Source organism: Esox lucius, chromosome 18 (assembly GCF_011004845.1).
Source record: "Esox lucius isolate fEsoLuc1 chromosome 18, fEsoLuc1.pri, whole genome shotgun sequence".
Taxonomy (NCBI): domain Eukaryota; kingdom Metazoa; phylum Chordata; class Actinopteri; order Esociformes; family Esocidae; genus Esox; species Esox lucius.
The window spans coordinates 11,020,217-11,040,051 of NC_047586.1; the positions used below are offsets into that span (position 1 = coordinate 11,020,217).

At 42.2% G+C, this 19,835-nt stretch overlaps 1 protein-coding gene across 2 annotated transcripts; it reads left to right on the forward strand.

The window, feature by feature from the left end:
• Positions 1-202: 202 nt before the first annotated feature.
• gopc (golgi-associated PDZ and coiled-coil motif containing) lies at positions 203-19,462 on the forward strand. 2 transcript variants are annotated; one of them, XM_010883028.5, is made up of 9 exons: positions 203-773; positions 9,486-9,650; positions 13,006-13,029; positions 15,656-15,831; positions 15,926-16,091; positions 16,214-16,309; positions 16,429-16,593; positions 17,105-17,279; positions 17,774-19,462. In XM_010883028.5, exons 1-9 carry the CDS (start codon positions 504-506, stop codon positions 17,890-17,892), a joined length of 1,356 nt encoding a protein of 451 aa, XP_010881330.1. In that variant the 5' UTR covers positions 203-503; the 3' UTR covers positions 17,893-19,462. The 2 variants fall into 2 exon arrangements, with proteins under 2 accessions (XP_010881330.1, XP_010881331.1); XM_010883029.5 differs by lacking the exon at positions 13,006-13,029 and having other exon boundaries at positions 204-773.
• Positions 19,463-19,835: the final 373 nt, after the last annotated feature.

The window sequence follows — 19,835 nt, forward strand, 5'->3', positions numbered from 1 at the left end:
ACCCCCACCAAAATCTGTGCCGCCCTGTCAGGAGGATTGTTCCAAAAATATCTAAATTTATAAGGTTACTGTCTCTCACCAACACATTCTATGGGTTTATTTCATTCTGGAGCAGTTTCAATTCAACGAAACAGGGGATAACAAAAAACAATATAACGTTTTGTCACTAAGTCCGTTGCAAGAACAGGCAGGAAATCGACTTCGCGATCGATTGCTTTTTCTCTGCTGTGTGGCAGGCTGTTGCAGTCGATTCGTAGCTATGATCCGTATCCGATTTCGGATTTCCTGGTATGCTTAGGGATTGGGAAAGAATTATATAAATACAATTTAGGTTTTGGTTTCTGATTCTAAATTTAGATTTCGTATGCTTTTGGGCATTTCGAGAACTGTATAACTGAGGTAATATGAGTCAGTAAACTTCCACGGTACGGGGAGGCAAAAACAAAGCGCTGTTTTTAGGGAAACGGCTAGGTTAGCCAGCTAGCTAGCCTGCACTGTTGGACATGTCAGCATCGGCCGGTGTGTCTCCGTCAGCCCAGGGTACGGCCCTGGTCAGTCCAGGCTCGGGGATGTCCATGTTTCGATGGCTTGAGGTTCTGGAGAAGGAGTTTGACAAGGCGTTCGTTGACGTCGATTTACTACTTGGAGAAATCGACCCAGATCAAGCTGATATCACATACGAGGGTCGTCAAAAGATGACCAGTCTCAGCTCCTGTTTTGCTCAGCTTTGCCACAAAGCCCAGACGATTTTTCAACTTAATCACAAATTAGAGGTGAGTACCTGCTTGTTGTCTTGTATCAATGATGAAAATTATAGACATTTTCATTTAATATTTTATGGTTTGCTTATAAGTTATGTTGTGCAGGCCAACATGCTAGCTCTTAGTTGTCAGAATTCAGAATTTCCTCTCTCGGTCTCTGCCCATCCTGTTGACGGACAGGTTACGGCTAGCTTGCTCGACGTGATCCACAACAACATTATCTGTAGTTTGTCCCTTCCCAAAAGTTTGACACCACACACAATCAGTTTTGGTTACAGTTGTGTTATTTCTTTGGAAATAGCACTCACTCATTGAAGGGTGTAGTTTACAGTGTCAACAAGAATTTCCGAACATTTTCTGTGACCGTTGACCTCCTATTATTGCCTAACTGCATTTTCATTGCCAGGATATCTGGCTTGACACCCAAAAACACTAAAAGGCGATTGCCTAAAGGTAGCCTATATGATATGCCTAAACAAAACCCTGTCTGCGCAAAATAGTTTTTGTTCCACTGATACTGGGTGTTGCAGTATGTCACCATTTAGAATTGTTATATCTATTTAGAGAAAGCAGATTAGATCTGAATTGTAAAATGTTTGTCTGGGCAAACATTCCTAAAGTAGCCTAGATGTATTGGAGTAAGCGCTCTTAGTGTAGCGGTGAGGTTATCAGCAGGACGGAGCCGTGAGTGATCTTGGTGTGTGTGTGTGGGATTTACTGTAGGATGCTGTGCTTTTTTTGTTGTAGTTGTTTGGTGCTGTTGTCCACAGGAAAAAAGTAGTGGGAGTGGTGGTGATCCCTGCTTCTCAGTACATAGTTAATGCCCAAAAAGTAAGGATCAGGACTCCCTACACAATGTCTGAGAATGAGGCAATGTGAACGTGTCACTGGGCTTGTGTGTTGGAGTAGTTGGATTGTAGTTCTGATTGACAGAGTCCTGGGGTGACATCATGCGGATGGGAAACGTCTTAGCGGAGTGGGGTTGGAGGGAGACAAGGTAGATGGTAAGACTGCCCGAGCTCTGGAGGGGGAAAAAGAGGGTGGAAAAGAGGCCTGCTAGCAGGGGCTGTGCTACTGGAAGTTGCTTGGCCATCAGTGGGAACTGTCACTGTTGGGATGTGAAAGCTGTGTTGAATGCTTTAGTTGTAGACTGTGGAGGCTGGGGAGAGTGAAGGTGGTGGTGGTGGAATGTATGCATGGCAGGAAATGTCATGTTGGGCCTGGGTCATGTTGGGCCTGGGTCATGTTGGGCCTGGGTCATGTTGGGCCTGGGTCATGTTGGGCCTGGGTCATGTTGGGCCTGGGTCTTGTTGGGCCTGGGTCTTGTTGGGCCTGGGTCTTGTTGGGCCTGGGTACTGGGCTGTTGTCGGGCTGCTTGCTGGGAGATGGCATTCATAGTGTGAGCCAGCCGAGTCTTATTGGTATGGTGGCCAGTGAAGGTTTGTGGTTGGCTAGCTGATGCAATTTAATAATATGTACTGCCCCTAGTCATGTTGGCTGTTGAAAACGTGACCCCGGGAGGTATGTTTTTAATGAATTTAATAGCATAAGGAAGTAGCAGTGGTAGCAATTGCCTCCCCCCCCCCCCCCCCCCCCCCCCGGACCAGCTCAGAGACTTCAAATAAAGCTTCTACACCTAAGCAATCACACATGCCCAGTGCTACTTGAACTGATGCACATGGATGCTCATTTCTGCATTAAACATCTGCCTTTATTTGCTGACCATTGTTTAAGTGCTGATACCACAGGCATTTTGTTATACCCAGAACTGAAACCAATAAAACGAGTGAAATGTTGACCTTTGAGGCTGCCTTGTATTCATAGCAGTAGTGTCAGACTTCATCTACGCAGGGACCGCATAATAAACACAAGGAATTTGATGTTTGTTTCTAGAAAGATCGTGGCAAACCAAATTAGCCATTGTAAATATGCCCCTTTACAGTGTTCACTTATAAACTATTGTATGTAGTATTTGAGTGTTCTATCTAGCATTTTGTCTAAAAACAAAAACACAGGTATATTCCTGTTATATTTGTCCTGCCTTTTTCTATGCTTGGGTGGTAATGAGTGTGTGCTATGTTGTCAGAGTTAGTAGGAGACATTTGTGGAAGTAGAATCACCGGTTTTCTAGTTGTTAAGAACTCATGTTTGTGTGTCGAACCTGCTTTCCTTGCCGAGCCATTGAAACTACTCTTTATATACCTCTCCATTAGTGCTCGATCAATTTGGGGTTTTTGTATTCAATATGATTCAGATTTTCTTAGTGAAAATATTTACACATACTGATTATATTATTATAGCTCAAATGAAAAATATAGCTTTTTCTGCATGGATTCTTCTTCAAACCAACCTACTAAAATTTGGAGAGTAGATTTCTTACATTCAAACAAATGATTTATATTATACAGCAGAACATATAGTATAGCTATTTGCTCTGAGCTGCCTTGCGTTAGCCAACGTGACAAAAACTAGATGACTAGCTACAATGTATTGATATGCAGCTAAATTTTTATCAACTATTGGAATGTGGCCAATTAATTCTGATTGTCATAATCTAAAAGGGAAATCACTAAGTAAACTGTTCTACTGGTGTCACAAAGCTAACTAACATTACCTCAGTGACAAAGTTACTGTGCTTTAGTCTTAACTAAACGTGCCCCTGGTTGAAAGCAGCCAAACGCAGTACCCCAGCCCCACAGCGCTAATGTTAGTTCGCTTGCTAGCTGTCGTGGACATGAGGAAATGCAAGTGTTGACTTTTTGAGTAGCTATACATCATTACGTTAATATGAATCGGTACGTTGCCCCAGGCGGTTTTTATATTTCTCTGAAAAAATTGTATTGCCCGAGCTTGAGTAGTGCAAAGACTTCGCAGGCTCTTCCCTGCTACTGTTTTAAAGTTTATGTGATGTCCTGTTGTAGTGCGCAAAACATTTGTCCAAATAAATATATCTGTCAATAAATTGCTGTTACAAATATCAGTAAATTGCTCAAATCTGGCGATAAAATATATGCCGGTACATCGCACATCTACTCTACATGAGAATCGTTGAGCACTCCCTCCTAGACTGCAAAGAAACCTTAGCGTGACCTTAGACAAAACCCTGTCATGCTTTGCAATCATCATCAATAACAGTTACCTGCATGTTCATGCTCTACAACATTTAGGCCTATTGAGTATAATCGTACTTCACTCAGGAAGCGCATTTACTAATCCAGGCATTTGTCATTTCACGCCTGGACCTCTCCAATCAGTAGGGCTCCCTTTGTGTGCCATCAAACCCAACCTATCCAGAATTCTGTTGCCCATCTGGTTAAAATTTCATCCACTATAAGACCACGGTGTTTACCTACAGAGCTGCAAGACAAACTGCCCGTCCCTTCCATTAGACAATCATCAAACCGTACCTCCTGACAAGCTATCTTCGTTCTGCCACATCTGGTTTCTTGGCGACTCCAGCTCAGATCAGAAAATGTTTCAATGTTCTGGTAACCCAGGGTAGGAACAAGATTCCCTTTTAATGCGAGGACAGCAAAGTCCTTGTCTATTTTCATAGAAATTCTGAAACCCTACCTTCGTAAAGAGTATCTAAACTCTGAATATTTAACTTGCTCTGAATAAGTGTCCACTAAATTACTGAAATGTAAATGTAAGTTCAGCCTGTAGATAGTATAGTAGCTCATTTTGAATAATTTGCTGAAGACACTCACTGAGAAGGATGTCCTCAGATCCAGGGCCGCTCTGGTAACCAGCTGTTAATTGCTAGATAGAGGTCCGGACATTTGCTGCCGTTTTAGACAACCAGGGGATCCGCTGATGTACCTCCTTTAATTCAGATGTTAAGAATCGATTAAAATGAATTTCTCCATAGTTCTACTGGGAGTTCAGTAGAGGCTTAATCCCCTCCTGCGAGACGAATCAGTTTTACATGTGTGTGAATCACTTAAAAAAGCTTAGATGCAGAACCCAAGCTTAGGGGAATTGGTTTCTGTCATTGTGGATCTAGCACTTGATCAAAAAGCTAAACTGTGTATTTTGTGATGGGATCTCGATTTTTTTTTTGCAAATACATTTCTGTTGTAGAGTAATAACCACACACAGTGATTGCTCAACTATTAAGCCTCCCTCAGCTCAGTCTCTGTTTTTGTAATCCATCAGGCCTCACCAGGAAGAGGTCTGCCGGACGCATGTCTTTTCCTTCCTCCATGCTTAGAGAGCACAGTGTTTAGTAGGAAGTATGTCAGTCTCAGCAACTCCAGCCAAGGGAAGCGCACATTCCAAACTCAACCAGCCCTCCATGTCGCTGTCAGGAAGTTCTGCTGCTTTTTGAAGTTGTTGCATGAGTGTTAGGTCAGGTGCAACGGTACGGTACAAACTGTGGGTTTTAATTGTCTCTGTTCGGTACGGTTTAAGTACAGTGCAAAAAGGTTTTGTCAACAGTTTCTCAAGATGTCTTTTTTGGTTAATTTGGCAAAAGATGCGTCACTAATCTAGGAAGAAGATATAATGCCTGATGAGAGCACAGTGTAAAGTAATGTGCAACATGTAAACCTGACGCAAACATATGGGTACCTGTTCGCTGAAATGGGTTGCGAGAGGGAAATTCGTAACTTGGCTTGAGCAGTGTAGAACATGCTGAAACCCTCTTCTCAACCACAGAGTATGGGCCCTTATCCATGACTGTACCCACATCCATTGCCCTTCTAATTTCTTTAGCTCCATCAGACTTCTGCTAAGTTGTGTTGTTTCTTTGCGTTTCCGTGTTGCTCCGTGGATATTGATGCCGGGGTGAGGCTGGCGTAGATGTCTTTTAAGTTGTTAGCAGCTGGGTAGGCTGTGTTCATCAAGCAGTGGCCACATACAGTTAATGTTTTATCAACACTTCTCTGTCCATCAACATTGTAGTCTACCGGAAAGTTAAAATGTTGCCAAACGGGAGATTTAAACAAGGTTGGAAGATTCTACAATGTTGGTTTTATCGATACCACTGCTTGACATTGTAGAACTAACTGTTCTCCCACAGAAGAGAACAGAGGCCCACAGAACAACCATATTCTCTTTGTGATTACGGCGTGCGCAAAGGCTCTCGTTTTAACCGCATAGCCTTTTTTCCCCCAGCTCAATCAGATTCATTCAAGAGAGATTTCTAACATAGCATAGCTAGCTATTTCCTTCGATTTAAAACCCAAAATGTATTCCTTGGGGTTTATGTGAGAACCTTAAAGAGCCCCCCTGTACGGTACGATTAGGAGTATGTGTGCGTTTACGGCCCTAGCCTCAGGTTGCGTCAGTAGTATATGTTTGTATAGGGTTGGTTAGCCTCGCCCAACTGTGCAGTGTACCTCCTGATAAGCCTGGCCAACACTCCTGCCACCCGTGCAACTCGACATGTGGGCAGTCCCAGTCTAAATAGAGGCTAACATCGACATCAAACCCTTAAACTTGTAATGTAATGTCCTTTTGTTAAGATGTTTATGCTGAAAACTTTGGTAATCCAAGCTATCTTACACGTGACTGCTCTAGGTAATATAGTGTATTATGTAATACCCAGTGCCCCCTGTAAAAAAGTACATAAATACATTGATTGCACCATTACACTCAATACATTGTGGTTCCACCTATAGCTATGATGGCTGCAACCGAACACTTCCTTTAGTTGATCATCAGTCATTTTAGTCTCCCACTAACCCATGTTTATAGGGTTGTTAAGCTGTGTACTGTTCTTTTTTGGTCCTACCACGACATCTGTTAGGTATACGTCTGAACATTGACTTAACTATTTCAAAATGTTCAATGTTTATTCTTCTTCAGCTTTTCTGATGCACTGTGCTTTTCAATAGTAGGTCATCCTGGAATGATTGATTTTGAGTTTCAGAGAATCCATTCTAAATTAATATACAAATAGATTACATTTTAACTTGAATGATGAAAAGTCAAATTTGATCTCTCCTGGGATGCAAACCACTTTGTTAGCCCCAAAAACAGGATGGCCAGGTCACAGTTAGCTAAAAAGCACTAAAAAGAGAATGGGGAAAAATGTTCTGTGGACAAATGAGAGAAAAAGGAACATGTACTAGAATGATGGTAAGAGGAATGTCTGGAAAGAAAAAAGGAACTGCCCAAGATCCACAGCACACCAGCTCATCTGTGAAATATGATAGAGGGGGTTTTATGACTTGGGCGTGTAAGACAGCCACTGGAACTGGCTCACTTGTCTTGATTGATTGTGTAACTACTGACGGCAACAGTAGAATTCATTCTGGAGTGTCCAGAAACACTGTGTCTGCCAAATTACAATTTAGGCGTCAACTCATCGGTCAATGGGTGTTCATCCGAGAGGACGTTGACCCCAAACACTTTTTCATGTCCGATTGAACATGCCTTCAATTTGAAGGCAAAAAATACCTCAATATAAACATCAATTGAAGATTGCTGCAGTGCAGGTATGGCAGATCATCGCCAGAGAAGGTATCCAGCGCTTTGTGGTTTCAATGGATCACAGACTTCAGGCAACCGTTGCTTAGAATGGATTTGTGACCAGATAATAAACGTAAGGGCTCATGGGGACAGTGGGGTATCCTAGTGGACATGAGCATTGGCCAAGTAAATGCTGGTTGCTGGGGACGGACGGACAGACTGTTTTGTCCCTGGGCAAGATTGTTTTCCCTAATTGCTCGCAGGTCGGTTCTGTAAATAAAAAATGTTTCTCAGCATTGTCACCTGGTAAAGTAAAGAAAATAAAAATGTGTACATTGTTAATCTGTCTCAATACTTATGGTACTTAGAAATGGGGGAACTTTCTAGGTCTATAAAAATTGTATTTCTGATTTTATCAATATTATTTATACTGCTGCATCCTCGAACCTTGCAAGGATGACAGCTCTGCGACTTTTAATATTTTGTATGAGATTGGAGAACACCAGGATCTCTCTTTACATGTAATCTGACCAATGCCCAGGTTTTAATCCAAGTGCTGTTTCTGTTTAATGAACTCAAATGTGTATTTGCATCTGTCTCTTGGGCAATGCGCACCAGCAGTTATTTTGGTGTGTAAATGAGAATGCATGAGCAGAAAATAACTCCATATGTACTAAAGGGTGGTGGATCTTTGTTATCTTGGGACTGTTTTGCTTCAACTGTTAATGGGGCACTTGGTAATGTCAACGACGTTATGTACGCCTTACCAAGATATCTTGGTAAAAATGTACTGTCTGGAGGAAAAAACGTGCCTGCAAGAATGTTTAAATGCATTGAACTCAAGCAAATATTGAAATCCAGAAATGACTAATTGAAAGCAAAATCAAAAGTTTTAAATGGCAGGTCTCATATTGAAAACCTGTGGGTGAAGGGGGAACTCAGAAACTGCCACAGGGAAATTCATCTGTGTGAATGTTTTCTTCACCAGTGTCTTGACCTGACTGCGGTTGGAAATGTAGACATGACTATTAAATATGTGAATTAACCATATTTGCTATTGGGCCTCATTCACTACAATATAGTGCCAGGCAGATTTGCGAATTTGGGTTACAAGCAGGTGATGCAGCCAGGCAAGAAGCCTTCAATGTTTCAGGTGGAGGACTGTTTAGCAATTAGAGGACCCATGCCCAAGGTTAGGTTAAGACAACATACCCATAAAATTCTGCTATACATTTTATCACTTTGTTGGGTGTTTGTAAAGGTCATGTGTGCAATAAAAACCAAACATTTGCTGTAAAGGGACATGACCAAAATATATGACTCAACGGTTGATCTATCCCACAGTTCCACAGCTCCTTCTGGTGCTGTGCCGCCTTTCTATAAAGACCTTGGTTGCGTACTATATGTGGGGGTTTTAGCGAAAAAGGATGTTGAAACAATCTTCCACACAGAAATGCTGGAGTTCAGTAATCACATCTACTGGGTCAACCTTGTGGTTTCAGGGTATGACACGTTTTCTTTTGCAGAGTGTGTTACATTATCAGAGGCAATTGTTTCAAACTAGAGAAAGGATAAGACATTGTTGTACATCTCTGGTCTGTTCTCACCGTCCGGGATGTCCATCAGGGGTCAGAACCCCAAGATCTCAGTGTTCAGCCCTACCAATACTTCAGCAAAATGGAACCACTGCTAGTCTTTATCTTTCAGTAAACAGGCATTTAGAATGGGCATAGTAAAAAGAGCTTTGAATTTAGTTTTTTTGTATAGGATTTAGCATTTCAATTTGCCTTGTTGTGCTCCCTAAATCAGAAAAAAAAAATTCTAATGGATAGCAAGGAATTATTCTGGGATAAGGAAAGTGGATGCTAGAAAGGTATGGGAGGCTACAACCTCAGTCTTAATAACAAGAAAGAACCCTCCACACCAGTGTAAGAGCTCTACATTCACACTGCAAGAGTTTCCATAAAACTAAACTACCAGTTCATACTAACCATGTCTTTTCCTCATTTGGACTCCCCAAATATTTACTCTGCCTTCCTTCACTAGCAGTCCAAGCGTTTGCCAGTTTCTTTTTATAATACACTTTTAACTTTGTAAATGTGGAGCATGTTGTGGAGATGATAGATGTTGTTGCTTTTAAATGACGTCTAAAGAACGCCAATGGGTGCGTAGACTTTTACTAGCCAATGTAAATTATGGTTAGGGTTGCTGAGAATCAAGGGAGCCCGCAGAAGCCCACACTTACATAACTCACTCCGTCCTCTTCCTCCATCCTTATCCTCTGTCCTCTTCCTCCCTCTTGTTCAGGCTCAGCTGGTGGACCTGCGCTCGGAGCTGACTGACGTGCAGGCGGAGAAGGAGGTGGTGGAGAGGGAGGTCCACGACCAGCTTCTCCAGCTCCACGCGATGCAGCTGAAGCTTCACGCCAAGGCCGGACAGACTGTAGACAGCGACTCAATCAAAGACCGGATGGTAAGTCGCCGACCACTCACTTTCCCGCCTTGTACACTGTATTACGTGAGCAGTTAACTGAAATAGTCGACGCGTCATAATCCCCATAAAACCTAGCGGCAAAATGCGATCCTGGCGAGCCATTTTTCCCCGTTCACTTTTCCATTAAGGGATTTTAGAATTGCTTCAATTAAGGTCTGTGTTTCGTGTAGATTTATACCACCTTGCCGTTTAAAGGGAATCCTGTGTTGGTGAGAGTAGCTAGCAAGATACATAAGATTTATAAAAGGAAAAATCCATAGAATTTGTATGTAATCAGTAAACATTACCTAGGACAGTACCTTGGACAAATGTATTTCTAATGCTGTCATTGAAATGTATTTACATTCTGAATATAATTTTCTTTTTACACATTTTGCATGTACTTTGTATGACCAGATAGCATTTGTTGATGTTTGTGATATAGCAACAGGTATTCAGTCTTGATTCTCACCCTTATTTGTCAATGTAATTTAACAAGTCTTGTGTTAAATTACCAAGCACATTAATGTAGCCAGGCAGCGGCATTGGCTGTTATTGAGGTGCACAACATCAGATGTTCATGTGTCAAAAGAATGGCCTTAGATGAACCTGGTCTTCACCACACAGAAGACTTTATTCCCCAGCACACAACACCGATACCATGACGCGTGACAGGAAAGTCCATTGTATTACCACAGGGTCCTAGACTGGGACAGTACAACAATTCATAGGGCCTATGTTCCACCTCCCACAACTGCCGTCCTTTCATTCCCCGGTCAATGTGGGTACAACAGAGGTCTCCGAATGTGGCTCTAATATGTTCTAACACGGCACGCAAATGAGGACACTCAGTATTCTATGGTCTACACGGCAACTGTGCATAAAGGGTGAAACACTACAAATAGAACAGCTTTACACGGATGTATTGGGTACCACCCCTTGCCTTACTCTATGCTGCCGACCCAGCCAATGGGTCGCTCTTTAGTTGTGGGGATAACACAGAAGGTACACAGACAGGACATCATGTTGTTTTTGAGCCACCCTCAGCCTGTGATATGGACATGGAGTGTGAATGGGAGAGGCCAACGATGCTGTGGAGATGTACATGGCTGAGGACTGTAACCCACTGTCCAGAGAAAACTCAAGGGATCTTCAGTGGTTGAGGAACTGTCTCTGAGGCAGGTTTACAGGCACGGCACCTTGAGCCTGAGCCAGAACAACTGGTACCCTTCCAACTGGGACCCGGGCCCTCCAGGCATCCTGGCTGGCATGGCGAGCAACAGTAAGACAGCGCTCCAACCCCTTATGGCACATCATGTGGAGGGGGGGGTTGGCGGCTAGCGATTTAGGATATGTGTTGGGGGCGAAACAAATCATTCCGTCTCTGCTAAAAAGGGTTTTTGGCTCACCGGCGCTATATGGGGTGTAAGTCTGTGAATTAGGGCACAGACAAATGGCTTCTGGAAAGGACGTGCAGTTAGGGTTGAAAGAGAAAAGTTTAACAATTACTTCCAAGCATAATTATTTTTAAATAATGGCCTGTAATAATGGTAAAACACATCAACAAAATAACATTGGTTTTGCAAGAATCTGACAATACAATTTGGTATTAGTCATTTTCAAAGCTGTATGGCTGGTATTCGTTGAAGTTTAACATGAATAAACAAAAAAAGGTTTCTTCAATTGAATAGTCGTGCTTATCTACAATAATAACTTTGTAAGGTTTTTTGGTGATAAAGATCTGGTGATAAAGATCATTAAAGTGGGGAAACTGACAGAATCTGATTTCCTATGGTCTTGGTCTTGACTCAGACTCGATTTCCCATGGTCTTGGTCTTTAATCTGTCTTGCTTCACGTGATCTTGACAACAACACTGGTTATTTGACTCATCACCGTAGTGTGGCGCTAACTAGTGTAACTGGCTAGGGCTTTTTGCTAGCTTTAATGTTAGGATAGGTCACTGTTAGTGTACTTAAGAGTGTTCCAAAACGTGATAGCACGCTAGGTACCATGTTCATATTAAAGTACATTGGCCTGGAGGACTATCTAATGCCATACTGTACTTCATGAAGAACTTGTAAATAATAAAAAGTTCATCATGCAAATCATACAAAATGATGTTTGCATCTAACATGAATAAGTTTTTAGTACGGTACCTTAATGCGTGGCTCTAACAACACCTCTCCCTCGCTGAGGTAGGAAAACCATGAAACATACACTTGTACTTAGCCCATCAATTATTAAAGTGACAGACTACAAAGGCTGATAAACAATCAGATTCTATCTTTATATTAATGACATATACCATAGGTTTTCAACCCTCTCCTGGGGACCCCCCAGCCATTCCAACTATTAGATGTGTCCCAGAGCTAGCACACCCGAATAAACCTTTTAACTAATTAACAAGCCCATACCTGTTAAATCAGGTGATCTAGTTCAGGGCGAAAACTAAACTGTGGGATGGCTGGGGGGTCCCCAGGGGAGGGTTGAAGACCTATGACATGATGATCAGATTATACTTGGAGGGGAATTGTTTTTTTCCAGCTACTGCACGCTGCACTTGATGACATTATTGTAAAATGTAGTTCTGTATGATAGCCACATTAGTGACAAATTAGCTAATGTCTTTTTTTGGCAAAATCTAGGCAAAGATATTGATTAAAAAAAACACCTTGTCACATATATATTACATACATACAGTTATTAAAATGGCAAGGTGGTGTAAGCCTACACAGACCTTATTTGAAGTGGTTCTAAAAAATTACCTATGGAAAAAATGAATGGTGTAATGGCTGAAAAAGCTGCTTTTTCAGATACACCACAAGGTTTTATGGGTATTATGATGATTATGACTCGTACTATTTCAGTCTATTGGGCACAAGGGGGTGTGGTTTATGGCCAGTATACCTCGGCTAAGGACTGTTGTTATTCTTGACACAATGCTGAATGCTTGGATTTAGCCCTTAGTCATGTACATTGGCAGTATAACACAAATCCCTGAGATGCCTTTTTATATTATAAACCTGGTTACACGTAATAGTACAGTAAAAACATCTATAACCATACCTGTAGTAGACGTCACATGCCTTTCAGCCAATGAGCATTCAGGATTCAAACCACTTGGTTTAAAATGTATTTGAGGTTTCTCATTACACTGTTCATCCATGTGATTTGGAAATGATTTGGAAGTAATTCAAATACCTTTTTAACAACATCTCTTAAAGGCTACTAATGTATTTTGGTTACAGTGGGCTGTTAATTGGTAAATCATTTTTATTCTTCCCTAATGCTTGGCTGTGATTATGCTTCTATCTTTCTAACCTTTGACCCCTTCTTTGTTCTCCTCACCTTAAGCCTATTCCTTCAGTGGAGGAGATGGTAAGTGAATGCATGTCTTCTGTATGTCTGGTTTCTGGTTGATGGCTGTGTTGGGTTTCATGGTTAGTGGTAGCTGTGTGTTTGTTTTTATGGTTAGTAGCTGTGATTCTAGTTTTATGGTAAGTTCTAGCTTTTAGCCTGGTTTTATGGTTGATGATGGCTGTGAGTCTGTTTTTATGGTTAGTCATAGCTGTATGTCTGTTTTTATGGTTAGTGATAGCTTTTCGCCTAGTTTTATGGTTGATGATGGCTGTGAGTCTGTTTTTATGGTTAGTTATAGCTTTTTACCTAGTTTTATGGTTGATGATGGCTGTGAGTCTGTTTTTATGGTTAGTGATAGCTTTTCGCCTAGTTTTATGGTTGATGATGGCTGTGAGTCTGTTTTTATGGTTAGTGATAGCTTCTCGCCTAGTTTTATGGTTGATGATGGCTGTGAGTCTGTTTTTATGGTGAGTTATAGCTTTTCGCCTAGTTTTATGGTTGATAATGGCTGTGAGTCTGTTTTTATGTTTAGTGATAGCTTTTCGCCTAGTTTTATGGTTGATGATGGCTGTGAGTCTGTTTTTATGGTTAGTTATAGCTGTGTGTCTGGTTTTATGGTTACTGATAGTCTGATTTTATGGTTAATAATAGCTGTTTGTCTGGTTTTATGGTTAATGATAGCTGTTCATCTGGTTTTATGGCTTTTCATAGCTGTTCGTCTGATTTTATGGTTAGTAATAGCTGTCTGTCTGTGTCTTGTTTGTCTGTACCTTGTTCTGTGTACTCATTCTACCTTCAGTTTCATGCTTTGGCTAATAACATTTGGGGTAGCATGTAGCTTAGTAGTTAGAACATCTGACCACAGAGGCAAGATTCAAATCTGTTGTTCTGTCCCAGAGCAAGGTAGTTTTCCTGAATTGCTCCCATATTGTTGCTGTAAATGAGAATGAGCTCTCAGTCAACCTACCTGGTAAAATCAAAAAGCTTTCTTTCATCATTTTTATTGTTGTCTATTCATGTGTCTCTGTTGCTCCATTTTAAAATGGTTTCCAAGATTATTTCATAGTAGAGTTATTCTGAAATTGTGGTCATGTAATCCTTTTAACATATCAGAGTAAATTACCCATTTGTCTGATTTTGATGTGTAACAAACAACCATGATCTAATTGAACCACCTGGCTAAATCTGTGTTCAAATCTTTGAGCCTTTGTTAATACGCAAACTTGAGGTTCTAACCTCAATAACACTTTGATGTCGTTTATTTCCACAAGCCATGAACCCAACCATCTCAGATGGTTTCCGTAGTTAGCAGCAGATTGGGTTTGCATTGCGGCAAACATTTGTAGATTTTTTTGAAATCTCAGGTAAACTAGGATAATTTATTTTTCTATTTTCTATTTGTATAAAACAAAATGTTTTCCTACCACTAAGTAATAAACAAATATAATTTTCAAAAGCCACCCTTGGAAAAGCCAACCCAAGAGTGGGCAGTTCCTGAAGTTAAAAGAGACACTTATATAGAACGTCACAACCAATGACACCCTCTTATCTTAAGATAAATCACCTAGGTGACCACCAGGGGGCACATTTTCCACAAAGTACTGTGTACCTAGTGAATATTCATATTCCAATAATTGTGTATGAATATCTGCATTCTATATATTTTCCTTTCCGTAAATAACCAAATTTAATTTTCAATATCATTTCAATATTTTTATATATGCAAAAACGCTCTATACCACAGGTGTCAAACTGATTCAACACGGCCTTGGTTTTAGTTTCATCCTCTAAATTGGTGCCCAACCAGTTGAGGGTAGTTGCCAACTAATAAGTGAACTTATTAGTCAATCAAGTTCAAGATAAGAGTGAAAACCTGCCGATACTTGGCCCCTCCATGGAACTGGTTCGACAACTGTGCTCTAGACAGTATACATTCAGTTATATATGTTTGTATGAAGCATAATAACATCTGGTTGAACAATGAACATAAATCGATGTACTTCAATTAGTAATTTATCTGAATGGGCAGAAAAACATCACCATTTTCATTGAGAGTGCTACTTTATACTACTTGTCAAACAGACATTTATACTCTTCACCGGTCCTGCGTAGCTTTTTGACATTTACTGGGATTCCTCAACTTAATCATTATCAAGAGTTCGTGCCCAAATCGGATTTAATATTTCATGATTCCTACAAATACCTAAAAATACCAATTTGGGTATAGTCTATTATATTCCAACAAAATAACATTTCAGCAATGCTATTCAAATCTATCACTGAACCACAACAGATTACAGAACCATCTGAGGTTGTGGGTGTCAAAATACTCTTTTACCAGGAAATCACTATGGATACCTCTAGCATGACACAGTTACCCACCCTTAGTTTGCTATGTATGTGTGTCTTTCGCCTTCAAGTAGATCTTTTATTTAAATGGATGCAGGGGACTGTTCATCGCCTGGTTTCCTGTCAACTGGGACTGATCTAATGTTAGTCAGAGGAGACGGCTCCGGTCCCAGTCTGTCTCAGTGGACCAGGGATCTCTGTCTCTGAATAGTACCGTGCCAGGGCTGGCAGGAGCGAAACGCTCTCTGTCTAGAGTTGGACTCGTCATTGATCTTTGTGTGCGTGCGTGTGACAGGAGAAGGAGCTGCAGGCCAACAAGAAGGAGAAAGTGAAGGAGGTGAAACTGGAGGCCGAGGTCAAGCTGCATAAGAAGGAGAACGAGGCCCTCCGAAGGCACATCGCTGTGCTGCAGGCGGAGGTCTACGGGGCCAGATTGGCAGCGAAGTACCTGGACAAAGAGCTGGCTGGAAGGTAACCCTACCTCACCCTGAAATAGGAAAGAAACTGAAACTAATGGTGCCCTCATTGTTAAATGACTGGTTGGCCTTTGATCCATCGTCTCCAGAGTACAGCAGATCCAGTTGCTGGGTCGGGACATGAAGGGGCCTGCTCACGACAAACTGTGGAATCAGCTGGAGGCTGAGATCCACCTCCACCGTCACAAGACGGTCATCCGAGCCTGCAGGGGGCGCAATGATCCCAAGAAACCCCTACCATCTCCTGCGGGGCATGTGAGTGGCAGCTAGAGGCTTTTGATTTTCATTCTAGTGAAGGTCTTGGTTTCCTCCTTTTTGTGTCAGTTTTGAATCAGTTCCTTCCCATTTATGTTCCGTTTTTTTTTTCTCTCCCTCAGGAAACTGATTTACTGAAGAAGACCCAAGGCGTTGGTCCTATTCGTAAAGTAGTGCTGGCCAAAGAAGATCACGAGGGACTTGGCATTTCAATCACGGTACACTCCACCAACAGTACAGCCCGAATCAGAATGTCCAAATTTCTAGTGCGATGCTTGTCCGCAGTCATCCATGCCCCATTACTGTGTGTCTAAATGTGGTATTTCTGAATGGATAGGGGGGTAAGGAACATGGTGTGCCCATCCTGATCTCAGAGATCCACCCCACCCAGCCTGCGGAGCGCTGTGGAGGGCTCCATGTGGGAGACGCCATCTTGGCCGTCAACAGCATCAACCTGAGGGACGCCAAACACAAGGAGGCTGTTACCATCCTCTCCCAGCAGGTCAGACCAGCAGGGAGGCCCAGGGCTTTGAATTTAGGCAAACCTCTCCAGAGATGTGTGGGCTTTAGCCAACCCTTTTGTCCTATTATCCTTGTTGTCATATCAAACATTAACTGACTTTGCTACATTATAAAAAAAATAAAAAATCCTCTGCGTACTGCATGGTTAAACCTTATTAAAGAGCTAAGAGACTCCATATGTGAGAAACATTTCAGGCGAAAACCCCGTTGGCCCTCTGTGTGCCCAGTTGGTAGTCAGCCTGGTGATTGGAGCTCGTAGTAATATCGCTCTGTTCTTTCCCTGAAACGGCGGCGGCGGCGACCTCAGTCTGCACGGTCTTCAGAGGAATTCAGCGGAGATTCATGCTGGGTTCAGTTCATCAGTCTGCTGGACTGAGGATCTGGATTATGGGGACAAACATTAATTACGCCTCAGGAAGCAAACTCGCTGACCGAGCCCTCAGGGCTTGGCTTTCATTAACCCTGTGTGTCCTGTCTGCGTCCTGCCTCAGAGGGGAGAGATCGAGTTCGAGGTGGTGTACGTGGCCCCGGAAGTGGACTCCGACGACGAGAACGTGGAGTACGAGGACGACAGCGGCCACCCCTACCGCCTCTATCTGGATGAGCTGGGGGAGGGGCCGGCCGCCTGCAGGAACAACGGCTCCGCGGAGGCGGCATCGCTACAAGGCAAGTCTACTGCACCACTGCCCGGGCTGCCGTTGGTCACAGAAAACCAGCGTTGTGTGTGTGTGTTTCAAATGACGCCGTGTTTCTCCACGTCCACCTGCTAACGAATGCGTTTATGTTAACGTGTACATTGATTCAACGTACCGCCACAACACAATTTGACTGATGTTCCCCAACATATTTGGCCCACAACCATTTTGATGTACATAGAGTGTATAGATGTTTTTTGAACAGTTTCAGTCAGAAGGAAGTATGTTTGTAAGTGAAACGCCTCAAAGATATTGAGAAGTTGATTAATATAATCAGGCAATCTTTTAATGTCATAAGTAGTTATTTTGCAGTTTCTCTCACACTTGCATTTTTCATTTCCAATTATCCCTAGTTTGGGAAATGCTGAAATTATGTGAAGGAACAGAAAGTGGCATTTCTCCCAGCCGGTGAAAGAGTGAGGATAGATGCTGCAGGTGTAGATTCATGTCTGTCTCTGTCCGCAGTCCTGGGAAAGATGTCTGTGAGTGACGGGCCAGAGAATGGAGACACCGGGGTCTCCAGCGAGACACCATCCGAGGAGACGCCTTCTAAGACTGCCGAGTCTGCAGAGAGCTCCTCATAGAGGGCTGGGAGGAGCGCGAGGGTTGACGCAGAGGAAGAGGAGGTGAAAGACTGGACCGGTTCACCGTCCACCGGAGGACGTGTGATTGAACAGAATGGCTCAAGGGGGGGGGGAATGTTTAAAAACGTTGTGTAGGTGGTGAGAAGTCATTGAGAACCACAGATTGACAGGGTTTGGGTTGATGTTTTGGAGATGATTACTAGATGGATGTGTCCCTCCGTCAAATGCTCTCTATGGTTACTGATCCTTTCTGCCCTCACACTGAATACACTTCTGAACTGTGACACCTACCTGCTGGTCATGAATACTGTTCTACTAGGCTAACGAGGACCCTCTCCCTTCAGAAATGTTGGCTTTTATTTGTCTTCCACATGTAGCTTGTGTCGATGGGTTTCTTTTCAATGTAGTGTTCATCTATCACTGATTATGACAACGATGTTAATTCCCACTGTTAAACCGAACCGTACCAGGAAGACAACCCCTACATGACATTAATTAGCACTGCCAATGGCGTGGCCGTACCCATAACAGGAAGCAGGCAGGCAGGAGGATGGCTTGGAGGACAGAGTGGGAGCGCCTGATTGGACGGCCACTGCACCTTTTTTTTCTTCTCTCGCATACAGTACGTGTTGTTGCTCTGTCGCCACAAATGAAACGTGCAATATCTATTTATTTCCCCCTTTTAACACAACTAGAACGTCTTAACTGCCTTTGTACATACCAGGTCTTGCTTTTGTATCTCCGTTTGGTCCATTGCCAGTTGGTTTTCTCCACCCTTCTCTAATGCTGATGTGTTGTCTTGTTGTATCGGTGATGGTCAAACTGTTGTCAGACTCTTTAGTGCCCAAAGATGACTGACTGCAGTATAGCGTATGCATTGATTTGATAAGAGCAGTCATAGGATCACCTTTCTGATGGCTGGCCGGGGAGTTTTCCTGCTTTACTATTTTAACACAACCAAAACACGTATTTGTTCTTGCAAACATATTATACAGAGGTTAATAGCAATAAAACAAGGTTTTTATGCACTGAAGGTCCATAAAATAAAATCTGACAAGTTTAAGACTTAGAATGAAATATGTATATACAATATTAATGTATTAGCTGTTTAAAAACATCAAATCAGAGCATATTGGAACTAATATCTCTGCTGTTCCTATTACAACAAACCCATGGATGACTGGGGTCCTCACTAGCTGAGGCTATTCTACAGTTAAGTTACACTTTAAACCGACTCAAACGCTCAGCATGAAGGACGTGTCCGAGCCGAGGATGGTTTAATGTCGGGAAAGGACAGGCATAGTGGCGCTTGCGAGGCATCGCTGTGCCGTCTTCCCCACACTGAACACTCATGTCATATGTTCACAATGTTATTTTCGCTTGATCCAAGTCATTTTTCCTAAAGGAACAAAGGCTCACTTTTGTACAGTTTTTATCCAACCTTGTGTTCTTAATTTTTTTTTTTGTCCCAAGTTTTTCTTCCCTGAAACCTTAGACTATTTGGGATAGCTGTCTTCTAGCTGTAGTTAATGTATAACATGAATCCTTTGAATAAATGTACATTTCTTTGCCCGATGTGGCCTGTGTAGTTAATGTGTAGCCTCAACCACCCAAACCTTCAGGAGATCTTATAACTAGGTTGAAATCCAGACAGTATTTAACCATGGGAACAGGGACACTGATTTAGTGAGCTGTAGTACTGTAAGTTGGCTATTGCTTTCTTTACTACATCACAATGAACACTAGAGGGAGATGTAAACTACAGAACCATGCGTAGTTCATTCCCAGATTTATTCACACAGGACATGGGAACATCATGCCAGTCATTCACAGTGAATATGAAAAAGCCTATTTAACATTTAGCATGTTATAGAATCTGAATCACAACTATATTTATATTGTTAATGATTTTGAGACGTTATGGTATAAAGAATTAGCCAGAT